General features: G+C 54.6%; 1 protein-coding gene across 3 annotated transcripts in view; it reads left to right on the forward strand.

The window, feature by feature from the left end:
- The first annotated feature begins 359 nt into the window (after window positions 1–359).
- SYT12 (synaptotagmin 12) overlaps window positions 360–17,066 on the forward strand; it is a 29,064-nt gene continuing 12,357 nt past the window's right edge. The window contains exons 1-3 of one of the 3 annotated variants that reach the window (XM_029208878.1): window positions 360–364; window positions 9,817–9,846; window positions 15,431–15,487. In XM_029208878.1, coding sequence (XP_029064711.1) covers window positions 15,454–15,487 — 34 coding nt within the window. In that variant the 5' untranslated portion in view covers window positions 360–364; window positions 9,817–9,846; window positions 15,431–15,453. Of the gene's footprint in view, window positions 365–9,526; window positions 9,786–9,816; window positions 9,847–15,430; window positions 15,488–15,548; window positions 15,586–17,066 lie in introns of those variants that run through there. The other 2 variants (XM_029208877.1, XM_029208879.1) reach the window with 2 other exon arrangements.

A 17,066-nucleotide genomic window follows, 5' to 3' on the forward strand; every position in this document is an offset into this window, starting at 1 on the left:
TTAGCGTGCTTTACATTTCAGATGCACCATCTCACTGCTCATCACAGCGAGCCTGTGAGAGGAAGGACGAGGAATGCTCATTGTACAAACGGGAAAACTGAGGTTCTTAGGTCGGAACCCTAGTGGCAAGAAACCTATTGCAAAAGACAGGGGGAGCCCCCGCCGCTTGTTACCTCCACAGCAGGACTGACAGTAGGGACAAAGGCTCAGGGTCTGGGGCTATGCTCAGGGGTGGGGCGCAGCACCTGGACGGGCACAGGCCGGGGTTCAGGGACGAGAGGGGGTGAGGGAAAGCCTGGGCCCAGGGAGGGAGGCCCCAGGGCTGGACAAGTCGGCAGGCTAGGGACTTGGAACTGGAGCCCAGGTACCCATGTGGGTGGCAAAGCCTTCAGATATGCTCCCACCTCCATCTCCACTGCAACCCTCTTGTTCCAGCAAAAGGGTTCCTTCTGACTTGCATTTAAGCCCTCAAGATAAAGTCCAAACTCCTGGGACCCACAAGACCCTGCTCAGTCCTTTTTCACCTCCACAGCCCCGTCTTGCTCCTTTCCCCTCCCCAAGTGAATTTCATTCCCTCAACAAATACTTATGGGCACCTCCCAGGTGCTGCACGTGCAGGGTTGATCAGGTGAAACCCCCTCCCTACTCTCACGGAGTTTACAGCCCAGCGAACTGCAGCTCCTTGGTATCTGCAGTTTCCTCTGCTTGGAATGCCTTCCTCAACCCCCTTTGCCTGGCCTATACCTAGTCATCTTTTAGGTCTTAAAGGTCACCTCCTCCAGGAAGCCCTCCCCCCTCAGATTGGATGGGCCACCCTTCCTTTGCCCTCCCACGGTGCTCTGTACTCCCTTATCACATCGCCTTGTAACTTGGTCATAAGTTGGCCTTCACTATCAGGCTGTGAGCCCCCTGAGGGTAGGGTCTATCTCACTCATTGGCCCTCAGACCAGCATCCACTTGAAAACGTAGGGGCTTATAAATGTCAGCAGGTAAATGGGGCAAAAGAGCCTTGCAGTCAGCACTGGGGCTGGTTTCCCCATTGGCTCAAAATGATAATAAGAGCCATCACTTATGGAGCCGCACTCCAGATCGTAACCCATCTAGGAGACAGTTACATTTATTTTGCAATTTGCAGAAACTGAGGCCTAGAGAGGTTATAAAGTTATCCAAGGTCCCACAGCAACTTTGGTGCTCTTAATCTTGTGTACTGCCTCTGAGGGCTGTGGAGAAGGTTGACAGATGTCAGATGTTAAGTGTGAAGGAAATACACACTAAAAGGGGGCGGCAGTGGTTGCTCCCCCAGGGGGAGGGGAGTCCCGGGAGATAAGCTGGGGCTCTGAGGCCCAGGAGGGCCAGCCTTTCTTCTGGGAGGTTGGGGGTGATGAGAATCTGCCTGTCGTTCCCAAATTCTGGGTCTCAAAGAATGGCACCTGTGTCTTCACAGGTGGCAGGCGCCAGAGTCTGGCAGGAAAGGGGATATGGCTGGCTTGGGCCAGAGTAATTCAGGGAAATGGACTCCTGGAGTGGGGAGGGGAGGTCCGAGACCGGCTGCTGGGGTGAAGGCCCAGTCAGGCAGCGTATAGGGTCTCAGGACAGAAAGGGGTCCTTCGGGGCCACCGGTAACAAGCCTTGTATGGGGCTGAGGTCTCTCCCAGGCACTTTTTTTTAAAATAAGTTTTTACATTCTTTTTCTCTTTAATATTTATTTATTTATTTATTTTTTGGCTGTGTTGGGTCTTAGTTGTGGCACGCGGGCTCTTCGTTGTGGCGCTTGGGCTTCTCTCTAGTTGTGGCATGTGGTTTTCTCTCTCTAGTTGTGGCACACGGGCTCCAGGGCACGTGGGCTCTGTAGTTTTGCGGCACGCGGGCGCTCTCGTTGAGGCACCCAAGCTCAGTAGTTGTGGCGTGCGGTCTTAGTTGCCCCGCGGCATGTGGGATATTAGTTCCCCGAACAGGGATCGTCCCCTGCATTGGAAGGTGGACTCTTTACCACTGGACAACCAGGGAAGTCCCCCAGGCACTCTTGTTTACACACCTCCCTTAATGGGGAGCTTGCTGCCCCTCCGAGATGCTCTCAGTCTGGGGTGCTGAGCTGACATCCGCCTCCCTGAAGATTCCTCAGGTGGCCTGGTGCTCAAGGCCCACCTGGATCCCCCCCTTCCCCCTTTCCTCCCTGCAGCCCTTCCAGGTGCTGAGCAGGCCATCCAGATCTTTCTGGGTTTTAGGCAAGATTCCTACTTCTCTCCTCTTTGCCCTAACCCTGCCATTCAAGGCCTCAGCCCTTGCGCCCACCCCAATCACTACTCCAGGCCCCTGGTCTACAGCCCCCCTCCCTGGGCTGAGGCCCCACCGGCCAGTTAACTGGGCACTGAAAACACTGAATGGTCCTGCCTTGGACCTTGTCTGTGAGGTTCTCCCATGTCCCTGTCTCTTCCTGGCGAGGTTACAGGCCCATGTCACATGTGGCCATGGCTGAGAGGCCTCATCTGACCCCCAGGTTGGGGCTGCTCTGCCCCCAGACCCCGTGGCCCTCTGCTCAGTGCCTTTGGTGCAGGTCGGGGTTCAAACCCTCTGTATGAGGTTCTTGGGGCTGCTGTAACAAATGACCACAAACTTGGCAACTTAAAGCAACAGAACTTTATTCTCTCACAGTTCTGGAGGCCAGAAGTCTGAAATCAAAGTGTCAGCAGTGCTGGTTCTATCTGGAGACTTGAGGGGGAATCTCTCGCATGCCTCCCTGCCAGCTTCTGGTGGCAACTGGTGACCCCTGGCGCTCCTTGGCTTGGGGCTTCCTAACTCCAGTCTCTGCCTTGTCTTCACCTGGCCTTCTCCTCTCTGCGTCTGTGATCTTCCTTAGAAGGACACCAGTCATTGGGTTGAGGACCCGTCCTATATCCAAGGTGATCTCATCTTGAGATCCTTAATTACCTCAGCAAACATATTTCTTTATTTTTCCATTCACAGATACCAGGGGTTAGGACTTGAACATATCTTTTTTTTTTTTTTTGGAGGGGGGCACAATTTATCTCACTCCAGCATCCCATCAGGGGTCAGGGACAGTGTCAACCTCACCCGCACATCCCCACAAAAAATGCTCGTTGGAAGAAAAGAGGTGTTGTTGACAGGACTCAAGGACTGGGAATCCAAGTAACATGTCCAGAACAGATGCCAGGGTTGGTGGGGGAGCTTGGCGGGTGAAGTAGATGGAATGGCAACCACAGATACCACGGGCTAGCAACCCTGCCTCCCAAATACCAGCTTCTCTGGAGAGGACTGGGGAAAGGGCCTGGTTGCCCTCTGTCTGGGCACTGAGGCCGGGCTGTGAGCACAGCATGGTCCCCAGCAACTGGGACCTGTTGGAAACCTGGGGCCTTGTGGGCAAAACCCAGGTTGGAGAATAAAGGGCTGAGGGGTTGCAGCATGGGGAGGGGGAGGGGGAGGGGGAGGGGTAGTTGGTGGGATGGAGGCTTGGCATGGGAGTCTGAGGACATAGATGGACGTAGCTGTTCTCTCCGGCCTTCCACCGGCAGCTGGGACCCTCGTGGCCTCCCGACTCCAGCATCGACATTCCCTGGAGGCTGGGACTGCCAAAGACAGTGGTGGGGTGGGGGCAATGGAAGGACCATCTCAGCCAGTGAATGTGGGCCCAGAGAGCTGACGGGCCTGGGAGTGAGGTGGGGAGAGTCACAGCAACCCTGGGCCTTTGAGCCGTAGAGGCAGGTGGACAGATTGATACCCAGCAGGAGAGAAGGGGCTGGCAGACAGGTCGCCCTGGGCGCGTGCTGGGTGGCTGGAACAGGGACCCCTACCTCCAGAGCTGCAGCTCCCTCTTGGGTTTCCTCTGCCCTAATGCCAGTGGCAGCTTTGTCCCCACCCGAGGGGCTCTTAGTTGCAGATGACAGAGGCAGCCCAGGTGTCCTGTGCGTACAGAGACTGATGGTCCCTGCAACAGGGAAGCAGGGAGGCTGAAGCCAGCTCTGGGAGAACTGTCCCTGCTACCACAACAGCATTTGCATCTCCAGGCCTCCCTTGGGCTGCCCTCGTCAACACTCACCCATCCTGGGTCCCGGCCCCTTGCCTCATGCTCTCTGCGTCCCAGCGGGCAACTCTCCAAGGAGCTGTGTTGGTGGCAGTTGCTCAAGGGGCCACTTCCTTACCCAGGCATAGATGAGGGAGGCATGTGGGATCAGGCAAGGTGGGTGCCTTCAGGTGATGGGTTGATGGGAGCCCCAACTGGGAGCAAAGGGAACATAAAGGGCTTCTTGGAGAGAGGGGGCTCAGGATTTGGGGCCAGGGCTCGTGGGCTCCACATGGCCAGTGATTTCAGCTCTCCTGGACTTGGGTTCCTCATTAGCAAAAGAGTAGCATCAGCTTGGCAGGATCAAATGAGATGATGAATAGAAAGAGGGTTTGAAACATGTCTGACAGATCCCAGCAGTTGTGGCTTCACTGCTAGTATCCCTTTGTGTCTAGTGTTCTGATCTTTATGAATTTCCTTCCTGTATGTGACCAGAAAAAAACTGTGAATACAGAAGTGTCCAGCGGTTCCTGCCCCCCTTGCTGGCAAGGAGGGCTCTGGATCTCTATGAGGTGGGAGTGGGAGGAAAGGCATTGAAGAGGCCAGAGGGAGGCCAGAGAGCTCATGGCTGGAGCAAAACATCATCACAAAGAGGCAGGCTGAGGGCAGGGTTGGGAAAACCTGAACGGAGAGCTCAGGAAAGAGCGGGTGATAGCGGCAGCCGCCATTCACTGAGGCCTTGCTCCACACCGGGCACCGGCTCCTTTAATGCTCCTCCGAGCTTGTGGGTGAGAGGAACTTCAGCCCCATCCTACTGATGAGGACATTGAGCTCAGAGGAGTGAAACCACTTGTCAGGGGTGGAAATGCAAGTTCACGTCTGCCTGACCTCAGAGCTCATGCCCACGGGAATTAGGCTGAGCCTCTCCGAACACGAAAGAGTCGGGCCCGCAGGAGGCCCGGGGCTCAAGATGCAGAGCGGACAAGCTCCTGGCCAGGGCCCTGGCAATGTGGAACTGCTGCTGGAGCACTGGCCTTGGGGACCACGCTCCTGTCCTGACTCCAGAACTCCCCCACTGCGCAGCCTTGGCTGGCCCTTCCTTTCTCTGGGCCTTAGTTTCGTGATCTGTAGCTGGGCTGACTTCACACCCAGCAGCCGCAGGGGTAGAGCATCCTTTGGGCCAGACCTCAGGGCGACGCCTCACCTAAGGCGCCCTTGCTCTTCAGGAACTGGTCGCAATTGTCCCAGAGGCTGATGAAGAACGAGGAGGGGTCCCGCTGGGAGAGGGATTGAGCAGGCTCACAGCCGTGACAGCCCCGCCAGGACAGGCTGGTGCAGAAGATGGTGGGGAACCAGCAGCGCGCTGGCTCCAGCTACCGGGGTGTGGGAACTTCATGACAAGGTCAAGGGAGGTGATGACACAGGCTGTGGTCTTCACTGGCCAGCACTGTAGCCACATCTTAGACTCCAAGCAAGTCACATAGGACCTTCCTATCCCTGGGGAGGTTCCAAGGTCCAGAAAGTTTCTGGCCAGAGGCAGGTGATTCACAGGATTCATGTCACTCTCTCCAGGGCCACCACAGTCCTGGGCACTTGATAGGTAGCATCACCTCCTGGGGGGCTTCCATCCTTCAAGGGACCCTAGACAGGTTGTATGCCCTTAAGGCAGAGCCCCCTCTGTGAATGGCTATGTGTCTCGTAGGGTCTGTAGGGGAGGCTGAAGGTGGGCTCCACTTGGGAAGATGTGCCCAGGCCCAGGTCCAGGCAAGGCCTTGGCCCTGACTACAGTTAATTCCAGCTGGGATCCAAGCTTGCCCCCCACCTCTCTTTAGCACACTCATTTATTCCCCCAACATTTATTGAGTACCTACTGTGTGCCACATACTGTCCCAGATATACTACAGGGGGAAAAAAAAAAAAAAACAGATCTGTCAAAGTGTAGAGTTTAAAGAAAGGACTCTGGAACCAGGCTGCCTGGGTTCAAACCTTGGCTCTGCTACTTTCCAGCTGTGTGACCGTGAGCAACTTATATAACCTCTCTGAGCCCCAATTGCCTCAACAGTAAAATAGGGCTAAGAAGAGCATCCCCCCATGGAGTTGGGGTGAAGATTCAATGCCTTAATACGATGTTTGAAGATCACTTGGCACACAGTAAGTGTGCCGTGTGTTTGTGATTATCAGTCTCCTGGCAGAGGCAGAAAATGAACTGTAAACAAATAAAATAATTGCAGATTATGGCTAGTGTTCTGTAGGAAACAAACAGCATGCTGTGGGCGGAGGGCTGTAGGTGGGGTCGTCAGGAGGGTCTCTCTGAAGAGGTGACTTCTTTAGGGTGATGCGCAGAGGATGAAAGGAGCAGTCTTGGCAAGAACAGGGGAAGCACCTTCCAGGCAGAGACCAGCAAGTGAGAATCCCTGAGGAGGAAAACAGCTTGGCAGGTGTTGGGAACACCAGAAGGCTGACAGGCAGGAGATTGGTGGGTGAGGACGGCATGGCATGTCAGAGAGGCCAGCAGGCCCTTGTAAGCCACAGAAAGGAGTTTGGCTTTTTTCCAGTGCAGTGGGCAGCCACACAAGGTTTTTGTGTGTTTCTGTAAGTGGTATTGAAGTGTACCGCACATGTAGAAAAGTATACAAATCATAAGTGTGCAGTGCTGCAAATTTTCAAACACACGCACACACAAAACAGAGCTGGGGGGAGGGGTGGGGGGGACCCTGCACTGGGATCAAAACCAGAACATGAACAGCATCCCAGAATCCCTCTCAGGCCCCTCACAGTCACCACCCCATGGTAACCGCCATGATGACTTTTAACAGCAGAGAGAAGTTCTGCCTGCTTTTTGAACTCTCTATAAATGGAATCATACACCGTGTGGTCTTTTGTGGCCGGTTTCTTTCATTCAACTTTACAAGCAAGATTCATCCACCTGTTGCAGGTGGTGGTAGCTCTTTTCTCCTCTTTGTTGCACCGTGTGCCATTGTGACTGTACTGCCATGCATTTACATTCTCTCCTGTGGATAGGCACTTGTAATTCCTGTCTTTGGCACACATACATATGCTTTTCTGGTCACTGAAGGGTTATTACATGAAATTGGCAAGATCTCCTTTCAAGCTCACTCCAGACTCCAGTTCCCACATCAGCCCACTGGGCTGACACCAGAAGCAGAACAGCCTCAGCTTCACCTTTTTTTTTTTTTTCCTAATTGAAGTGTAGCTGATTTACAATGTGGTGCTAATTTCAGCTGCACAGAAAAGTGACTCAGTTATACACATATATACATTTTTTAATATTCTTTTCTATTATGGTTTATCCCAAGAGATTGGATATAGTTCCCTATGCTTACAGTAGGACCTTGTTGTTCATCCATTCTAAATGCAATAGTTTGCATTTACTAACCCCAAACTCCCAGTCCCTCCTTCTCCCTCCCTCCCTCCCCCTTGGGAACCACAAGCCTGTTCTCTATGTCTGTGAGTCTGTTTCTGTTTTTTTAGATAGGTTCATTTGTGCCATATTTCAGATTATACATATAAGTGATATCATATGGTATTTGTCTTTCTCTTTCTGACTTATTTCACTTAAAATGATAATCTCTAGTTGCATCCATGTTGCTGCAAATAGCATTATTTCAGTTTTTTCTGGCTGAGTAATATTCCATTGTATATATGTACCACGTCTTCTTTATCCATTCATATGTTGATGGGCATTTAGGTTGTTTCCATGTCCTGGCTATTGTGAATAGTGCTGCTATGAACATAGGGGTGCATGTATCTTTTTGAATTAGAGTTTTGTTGGGGTATATGCCCAGGAGTGGGATTGCTGGATCATATGGTAGCTCTATTTTTAGTTTTCCGAGGAACTTCCATACTGTTCTCTATAGTGGCTGCACCAACTTACATTCCCACCAACAGTGTAGGAAGGTTCCCTTTTCTCCACACCCTCTCCAGCATTTGTTATTTGTAGACTTTTTAATGATGGCCATTCTGACCCATGTGAGCTGGTCCCTCATTGTAGTTCTGATTTGCATTCCTTTAATAATTAGTGATGTTGAGCATCTCTTCATGTGTCTACTGGCCATCTGTATGTCTTCTTCGGAGAAATGTCTATTAAAGTCTTCCACCCATTTTTCAATTGAATTATTTGGTTTTTTGTTGTTGATCAACCTCACCTTTTTACTGCTCCAACAGAAGCCAGTATCAGTGTGCCATTTTATGTGCTGATGGTGTCTAATTTCAATGCTCCCTCCTGAACCGGGAACCCTTCATGCCTCAGTGTCCTCATGTGGAAAATGGGCTCGGTCATTCCAAACTGCACCTGGCTGGCTATGAAGATTAACTTAAATAAGAAATGGCAATGAGAGCCCATGGCCCAGTGCCCAGCCCCTCCCCCTTCAAAGGGGCATAATTAATGACCTTTCTCTCCTTTTTCTTCAGAATCCATAAAATGAACTGAAAAAAGGGTGTCCCCTGTGGATGAGAGTGAAACTGAATCCTTGGCTCCCCAGGGTCCTGTTTTCCAGACCAAGGATGCCCCCTCCCACCAACAAGGCCAGCACAGACCCAGCTCCTACTGAGAGGGCAGTGCCCGCAGGTTGCTTTCAGCCCCCAAATCCCAGAGGGTAGATGATCCAGAAACTACTGCTGCCTTAGCACACTTGCTCCCCACCTGAGATCCTCTCCCCTCTTCCCACCCCACCCCAGATCCTACAGATCCCCTCAGAAGCCCCCCCAGGTACCCACCAAGCCTGCTCTCCTGGTAACTGAGCCCACAGCACGTGGCACCTTCCCCCCCGCACACTCCAGCCCCTCTTAATGCGTGCGTGCCTCCCTGCCAGACTGCGCGGGCAGGGAGGGACTCGTCCCCCTGTTCCCGGAAGATGGAAGATCGCCCACACCTGGCACTGTGCCTAGCATCCAGCGGGGGCGTCATATCTCCTGAATGATTCATTCATTCCTTTTGAGAGAAAGCAGGACCCCTAAGTGGTTAAGAGTATGGGCTTTAAAGTCACATAGACCTAGGTTCAAGTCTTGGTTCTGACCCTTGGCTCTGTGACCTTGGGAAGGTCATTTCACCTCTCTGAACCTGTTTCCTCCTGTAAAAAAAAACGGAGTGACCACTGACACCATTAAGTCATTGTGAGGATTAACTGAGATGATGTTGGCCTACCATTCAGAGAAGCGGAAACCTCCCACCTCCTGTTTCCTGATCGGTTCCTAGGAGGTGCACAGTATCCAGCCCGTTTTACAGAAAAATAAACTGAGGCCTAACAGGGGAACAGGATAACCCGGGGTGCGGCAGCTGGGGCTAGAACCCAAGCCTGCTGACTCCGTGCCCAGTGCTCCGCCAGCCTCTCGAAGCTCGCGGTGAGCACGTTCCCATCCCCCATCCCCACTCATCCTGGGCCAGGGAGTGAGGGGCTGGCTTCTGCCTCGGACGACCCCCTGGGATCCGGGGAGCGCTTGGGGATCTTCGGCTTGGACCCCGGAAGCGCCGCGCAACTCCCGGGAGCGGAGACAGCGCTCGGGTTTGTCACTTTAAAGAGGGAGCGGGCGGGCGAGCGCGAGGGAGCGCGCGGCGGGATCCTGGGAGCGTGCCCGGACTGCGGCGCAGCTCGCGACTGCCGCCCCGGCCCGGCCGAGCCCCCGGACCGCGCCGCGCTCCTCCCAGGCGGGCGCGGGGAGACACTGCAGGCTTGGCTCCGCCGGCTACGGCCGGGCTTGGCGCCGGTGCGTGCGCGCTGCGGGAGGCCGGCCGGGAGCCGGAGCCCAAGCCGGAGCCGGAGCGCAAACCGGAGCCGGAGCTGGAGCGGCGACCCCTCCGCGGAGCCGGGGTGAGTACGCGCCCTTCACGCAGATGCACGCAGTGCCCCTCCCAGCGCCGGGGACCCCCGGGCTCCAAGCTCCCCTCTCGTCTGCACACCCGCGCCGCGCTTGCACACGCAAGCCCGGCACAGCGCACGCCGGGCGCCCTTCCCCGGCCCTGCCACTCCATGCACTGCGCATCGCATCGTGCCCCGCACGCCCGCCCCGCGTGTGCACACACGCGGCTCACCAGGCCATTTACACGCCTCCCCGGCGCCCGCGCTGCACGCACGCCCCTCACACACACAGCGCCCTGATTGTCCCCACTTTTCCGGCCCCGCCTCACACCCTCTTCCCGGCTCCCGGGTCAGCCCCCCACACTCCGGTCCCCATGTATCCTGGGGGTTACCGCGGCATGGGTGCTGGGTTTTCAGGAAATGCCCCATGTCGCACCCCATTGCCAGGAAGCCCTGGGAGGCCAAGAGGATCCTCAGCCTCTGTCTGGTGTCAACAGCACGGGTGGGGAGCTTTCCAGGGTCTCCCAGCCAACCTTTGATGCCACTGCTCTTTGGGAGAGGAAGCTTGCCCATCTCAGGGCCTTGGGGCTGTAGAGTTGAGCTGAAGAAGGGGGAACTGGGTCCAAACATGGGGACCTGGAGCCAGGCCTGTGGGTGGAGGAGCCCTGAGCACGCCCTCCTAGTGACCCCTCTTTCATGGGCTGCAGAGGGACTGGGTGCCCCCTCCTCAGCCAGTGAGGCCACCCTCCCCCACAAAGAGCCTGGGAAACCTGCACCCTGGAATGTTAGCCTCTTCCCTGAGCCAGGGGGTGGGTGACAGGTTTGGAGAGTGGCAGGAGCTATGCATCCTACTAGAAATGGGGAAACAGGCTCAGAGAGGGCAGGAGACTCACCCAAATTAACACAGCCAGTCTGGAGAAGGGTCAAGACCCAAGCCCCTGGCCTCCCCACCCTGAAATCTGAAGCCTTTCCAAACAGCTTGGGAGAGAGGGGGCTCCCAGCCTGGGGTTCAACCTTGGACTCTGCCTCTTGTCAGCTCTGGTGACTATGGACAAGTGTTTTCCTGCACCTCAGTTTTCTTACCAGTACAATGGGAAGAGTATCAGCCCCCTCAGAGGGCAGCAGGGAGGACTTGCCGAAATAACACCTGGCGAGTCCTTGGTACAGTGCTCAGCACATAGTAGGTGCCCAGTTAATGCCAGCTACCACTGTCCTCGCCAGTCTGTACTGTGGTTTTTGTGGGCTTTTGGGGGGATGGTAGCAGGATGTGGTTACTCCAGGAAGTGGGAGCACTTGAAAAGGATCTCAAAGCTAACGCTCCTAAAGAGGCTCCCAGCCTGGAAGGTCGAGGGCTCCCCTGTACCACCCCCTGATCCTTCCCATTGCCTGCTGGCCTCAGGGTGAGGGTAGGGGGAGCCAAAAGCTTGCTAGCCAGAGATGTGACATGGGGACACTAAGCAAGGAAATGGGGTGAGGGGGAGCAGAGACGTGGGGACCCTCTCTGCCGCAGAAGCACCAAATTCCTAGAAAGCCATTTCTTGATAAGCCCAGGAGGCCTCGACTGTGGTCAGATTCCAGTAAGGCCCGTGGCAGTTCCTCCCACCCATCTCCACCCCCGAAAGGCCTGGTCAGGAGGTGGCATGGTGGCCAAGAGCCCAGGCCCAGATGCATGGTACCCGGGAGTCAGTCCCAGTATTGCTACTCATATGCCGAGTGACTCCATCCCCGCCTTCCTAATCTGTAAAAGGGGGATCCGTTTATCCATTCAGTCATCAGATCTATATCGTGCTCACACTAGGAGCCAGGCACTACGCTGGGCATTTAGCATGAATTATGTCTAATTCTTACAGCAATAGGTACGTATTGCCGGGTAGGTATGGTTAAGCCAGCATTTGAACCCAGAGCTGTTTTCAATGAGCAAGCGCCATGCAATTTAGGATTTGGGGCCAGAATGAATAGATGGAGTGAGGAAGGGTGCCAGGAAGGGGCTCAGATGAAGGTTTGGGGCAGCTCTGACCCACCCCTGCTGTGCCCCATTTCCTGTGTGTCAGAAATGCAGGGAAGCTCTGGTCGGAGGCTGCCCTGGCCTCGGATGTGCCTTGTCAGCATCCTGTTCCAAGCTGAAGCTGCAGCCCCTCTACCTGGCAAACCTCCAGGCTGCCAGTGGGAGTCTGCTGAGGTTGTCAGTACTGGGTGAGATGGAGTCAGGGGGTCTCAGGGATAGAAAGTAAAGCCATTAAGAAGAGTGCTTGCTGCAGAGCCAGATCTGGCTCGGTCTCAGCTCTCCGCTTACTGGCTGGGTGACCCTGGGCAAATTCACTGCCCTTCCCTGAGCCTCACTTTCCTCCTCTGTGGAGTGGGGATAATAACAGGATTTGCCCCCTAGGGGTCTTGGGCGAGGCCATGGGGAAGACGTACATGAAGCCCTTTGCACAGGGGCTGTGGCTACTAATAGAAGAGGTGCTGGATGGGGTGGCAGGCCCAGCTCTACCACTGCTGGCTGTCCGGCTTTGGGCAAGTCACTTAACCTTTCTGAACCTCCCCTAGCTCATCCAAAGGCCTGCTTACCAGGCTCATGAATAGAGATGCTTCCAGGGGCCAGCAGGTTCTGGAAGTGAATGGAAGGGTAGCAGGTGCCAGACCGGAAGAGCAGATGCCCCATCTGAGGGACAGAGCCTACTCAGCTCCAGCTCTGGCTGTTGGGGGTGGGGGGTGGGGGTGGCAGGGTATACAGACCCACTGTTCCCAAATCTTACTTTTAACGGGAAGCTGGAAATCTATCCTTTCTTTTTTTTAAGAAATCCATTTTTTAATGGGAAATTTCCCAATTTTTAAATGTTGGTAACTCACTTTAAGACAAATATAACACATCTGCAGGCTGGCAGTGCTGCCCACACAATTCCACTGCTCAAAGTAGGGGTTCAGGGGCCTTTCGGACCATTGCCAGGCGAGGAAGCACAGCAGCTAAGATTTGCCAAAAAGCCCCACTGCACTTCTCATTCCTCCCTCCTGACACCCTGATAAGGCCATCTTAAGCCCCATTTTACAGAGGGGGCAGATCTGGGGTTCAGAGCTGTGCTCAGGCTGCCGCCCCATCCCAGGAACCTCGACATCTCCCCCAAGTTCTCTCTTCCCTCCTCTCAGGCAGATGTGCTTTGGCTTCTCCCGTTCCCAGGGCACATCTGCGGGACCTTCTGGCCTGGGTGAGCCTAGAGTCATTCACACCTTCACTGAAAGCACAGCTCCCAGGGTGTTGTGATGAGGGGAGGGGGAAAGGTAGGCAGTGTGGGAGTCTGAGGTCTGAGCTGGACCAGCCTTGGCGAGATGGGGGCCCCTCGACAGCCAGAGGTCTGATACATGGGGGCCCCTCGACAGCCAGAGGTCTGATGCAGCAGGTATGGGGTTCTGTCCCCAGCCACAGGAACTTGCCGCGGGGGTGTACCCAGCCCACCCACTCTAGTGTGCTGCTGGCATGGGCTGTCCCCGTGCAGGAAGTCAGCCTGTGCTAGAGAAACAGGAAAGAAAGCTGATGGCATGATCAGATTCCCAGCAAGGCAGAGGCAGACTGGGACATGTGTGTTCATGTTAACATGTGTGTTTTGGTGTATCCAGCCTCCCTTCTGCCACGAAGTAGGGCCACCTTGGGCTTGTACACAGTGCCTAATTTGGCCTGCGGGTTCTCAGGCAACTTTTGAATCCATATGCCCCCCCCCCCCCCCCCCCCCGAACCGCCCACCCCCACCCCGCAGTAAGGCACAGGGGTTAGGGAGCGTGGAAACACGTGACCTGGGTTGAACAGTTTCTTAGCTGTGTAGCCTGGGGCAAATGACTTTACCTCCTTGCCTCATGACTCTCTTCCACAAACCAGAGATAGTAATAGCACCTACCTCAAGGGGCTGTTAGAGGTAGGTAATATATGAGGTAATATACATGCAAAGTGCTTAGGGCTTGGTAAGGGCTGCTTAGCAAGGTACTTATGATCTCAGCAGGTCCCAGCAATGAGCTTCCACTTGAATTGGCATGGGTGAAGCCAGTCCAGGTTAGCGCCTCCCTCCCATCACCATGACAACCCACATCTCACTGTGGGAGCTGGGGCATCCTCAGGGGAGCTGGGAGCAAGGAGCTGTCTGTGCACCTGGCAGGGCTTTGCCCCAGGGCCCTGTTCCGCCCTGCTTCTCGAGGCCTCCTGTCCTGGGACCTACGGCACTCCCACATGTGCCGGATAACCCTGTCTGGATCAAGGCACCCCAGCTTCTTGACTCCAGAGCTACAAACTGGGGAGAACCCCAGGATTCTAGAAAATGCTCAGCCCCTGATTTGACCCCAGTCCCAAAGGGAGCCCACACAATCCTTCGAGGAGTTGCAAACAGGCTAGCCACCATCCAGGACCCTTTTCCTCTCTACCCAGTAGTGTTTACATTTTAGTGAGTTGGTTGCAACATTTAAAAATCAAGAAACTGCATGTTAAAAAATACTGGTATCTGGCTTTTCAGAAGATCCAGCCAGGCTGGATTGGGGTTCCCGCGGGAACAGAAAAGCAGTTGCCCTTGGGTGGATGGACACTCTGCCAGTCTCCCCCGCCACCGCCCCGTGTACCCCATCTTACCTGTTTATAACCACCTCTCTGAACCGCGAGGGAACGCAGAGGTTAGCGTGGGGGCCGTCCTGTCCTCCGTGTCCCTTGAGCTGAGATCCATACAGCTCATCCTAGCCTCCCTTTTTCAACCCCCCACCCCATTTAGAACATGTCTGGGAGCCAGTTTACTTCTTAGCAACAAAAATAATAAACTGTAAGCAGTTGCCTGGGCAGGTAATGGCTTGTATGAGCTTCTAGACCTTTCTAGAACAACTTAAACCTTCAAACCTCTCAAACCTTCAGTGGTTCATAAAACTTGGGAGCGGAGGGTGGGGAGGAAACCATCCCAAGCAGAGAAAGAACTGATAATAGAATATTGTAGAAATGCAGCATTTCGGGTCCAATTTAAACAAAAGCATTTGAAGTCAGCCTTAGGGAACACCCTGAGGGGCCACTCTAAGGAGTAACAGAGTTGCTGCTGGTCAGCCTGTTGTTGGTAGGACGGAAGTGAAGCAGGGTTGCCAGATTTAGCAAGTACAAATACGGGATGCCAGCAACTTTTGAGCTTCAGATAAACAGTGGATAATATTTCAGTATAAGCATGTCCCATGCGATATTTGGACATACTTCTACTAAAAACGAATCCAAAATTCACTTTTCACTGGGTGTCTTGTGTTTTTGTGTTTGGCAACCCTGAAATGAGGTCTCAGAGTGCTTGAAAAGAGCTTTAAACACCATTTTTTAAAAATGCTATTTTAGGGACTTTCCTGACGGTCCAGCGGTTAGGACTCCGCACTTCCACTGCGGAGGGCCCAGGTTCGATCCTTGGTCAGGTAACTAAGATCCTGCATGCCACGCAGCACAGCCAAAAAATAAAAATGAAAGAATAAAAAACCCACTACTTTTGCCCAGGCCCCCTCCACCTGAGTGTGAGCTGGATGATGGGCACCTGGGCCATAGCGGGGGGTGGGGTTGATGACCCTCTGAAGCCCCCTCCACTGACTCTCCTCTCCCTTCCAGTCTCAGCCCCTGCGGTGGGCGTCATGGCCGTGGATGTGGCAGAATACCACCTGAGCGGTGAGTCCCCGCGGCAAACGTGCCATCTCACAGGACCCTCCCACCGGGCCTGGGGTGGGGGATGTCAGTGGGACACCAGTCACGGCCCTGTTTTACTGGTAAGGACTGTCAGTGAGTTGCCCAAGATCACACAGCCTTGGGGACGCCGGGTTGGGGCCAGTCTGAGGTCTCTTCGTCTTTCTGCTCCGGTGGAAGGACTTGAGGGGATCGCCCAGGAGGCCCATGTGCTGCTACTCCCTAAGATCGAGCCTGTCATGCGGAATCCACTCCCCTGGGGCCACTCCTGGAGCCAAAGGCGAGGAAACCCAGGAAGGTCGATGTTAGATCCACAGGACATTAAACTCAGAGGTCACCCAGTCCAGGGATGGCAGCTCCCACCTTCTCCTCGTGTGTGCCCCTGCAGGCACTGAGCTTGGGACCGGCCTCAAGACACCAGACACACTCCAGCTGACGATGGATGGTGTCAGAACTGAAGTACCCTCGCCATCTTTTCTCCTTACGTTCCCCTCCCCATTTACAGGTGGGAGAAGGCAGGCTCAGCAAAGGAAAGGGACAGTGACTAAGTAAGTAACAGGGTCAGGACATGGGCCCAGGTCCCCTGACTCCTAGGCCGGTGCTCCCCATCACTCCAGCTCCTCCCCTAGCTCAGACCCCAGCCAGCCCAGGGCTGAGCTGAAGGACATACAAGGGGGAACCACCTTTCCCAACTCCCAGCCAGGAATTTTCACTTTTCACCTGCAGGTTCACAGGTCTTGGTCCAGGCCCTGGCGTGGCCATCAGTAAGTGATGAAACCTCTCTGAGCCTCCACTTACTCATCTGTAAAATGGGGGCAATGCGGCCTGCCTCAGGGACTGCTGGGAAGTTTCAATGAGCTAACATGTGTGAAGTGCCCAACAGTTTGAACACAGCTCTCTCCGACCTCCGGGCCTTTGCACATACTGTTCCCTTCCCTTGGGAACTGCCTCTGCCTGGCTAAGGCCTTGAGACTGGTGTGGAGATTTTGAGCACAGATCTGGAGCCAGATTGTCTGGCAGCGAATAGCTCCTCTATCTCTCAGCTTCATCGTCTGTAAAATGGGGATAATAATAGAACCTTCCTCACAGGGTGGTTCTGAGGACTCAGTGGGTTAGTATACATGAAGTGTTTGGAACAGAGCCTGGCGAATGGAAAATAGTAAGGGAACAATTATTACTAAGATTCCTCCTTCCTCATTTCTGGTCTCAGCTCAGATCTCACTTCCCTGGGGAATTCTTCTCATACCTTCCAGAGGCTGGTACGCAATAAAATGAGTAAATAAATGAGCATTAACGGTCATTTCATGTCAGCTTGCTGGGGTTTTTCCTTTCGTGTCCCTGGTCCTGCCCCCCTTTTATGCCAGCCAGGGTGCTGGCTTCAGGCCCTCAGCCCCTGGATCCTCACTCTCAGGGGAGCCTGGTGCTGCTTTGCCACTTTGCTGTGCCCATCGCCTATGCGGACACTGTGCCCGGGCCCTGGCCCGCCCCCTGGCAGCACCCAAGCCCCTGTGAGCTGGCTGGGGCTGTGTGTGTGTCTAGGTGGGAGCCCCCCCCCCCCCCCCCC

Source organism: Monodon monoceros, unplaced genomic scaffold (assembly GCF_005190385.1).
Source record: "Monodon monoceros isolate NGI ecotype Baffin Bay Population unplaced genomic scaffold, NGI_Narwhal_1 Super_Scaffold_7, whole genome shotgun sequence".
In the NCBI taxonomy this organism is placed as follows: domain Eukaryota; kingdom Metazoa; phylum Chordata; class Mammalia; order Artiodactyla; family Monodontidae; genus Monodon; species Monodon monoceros.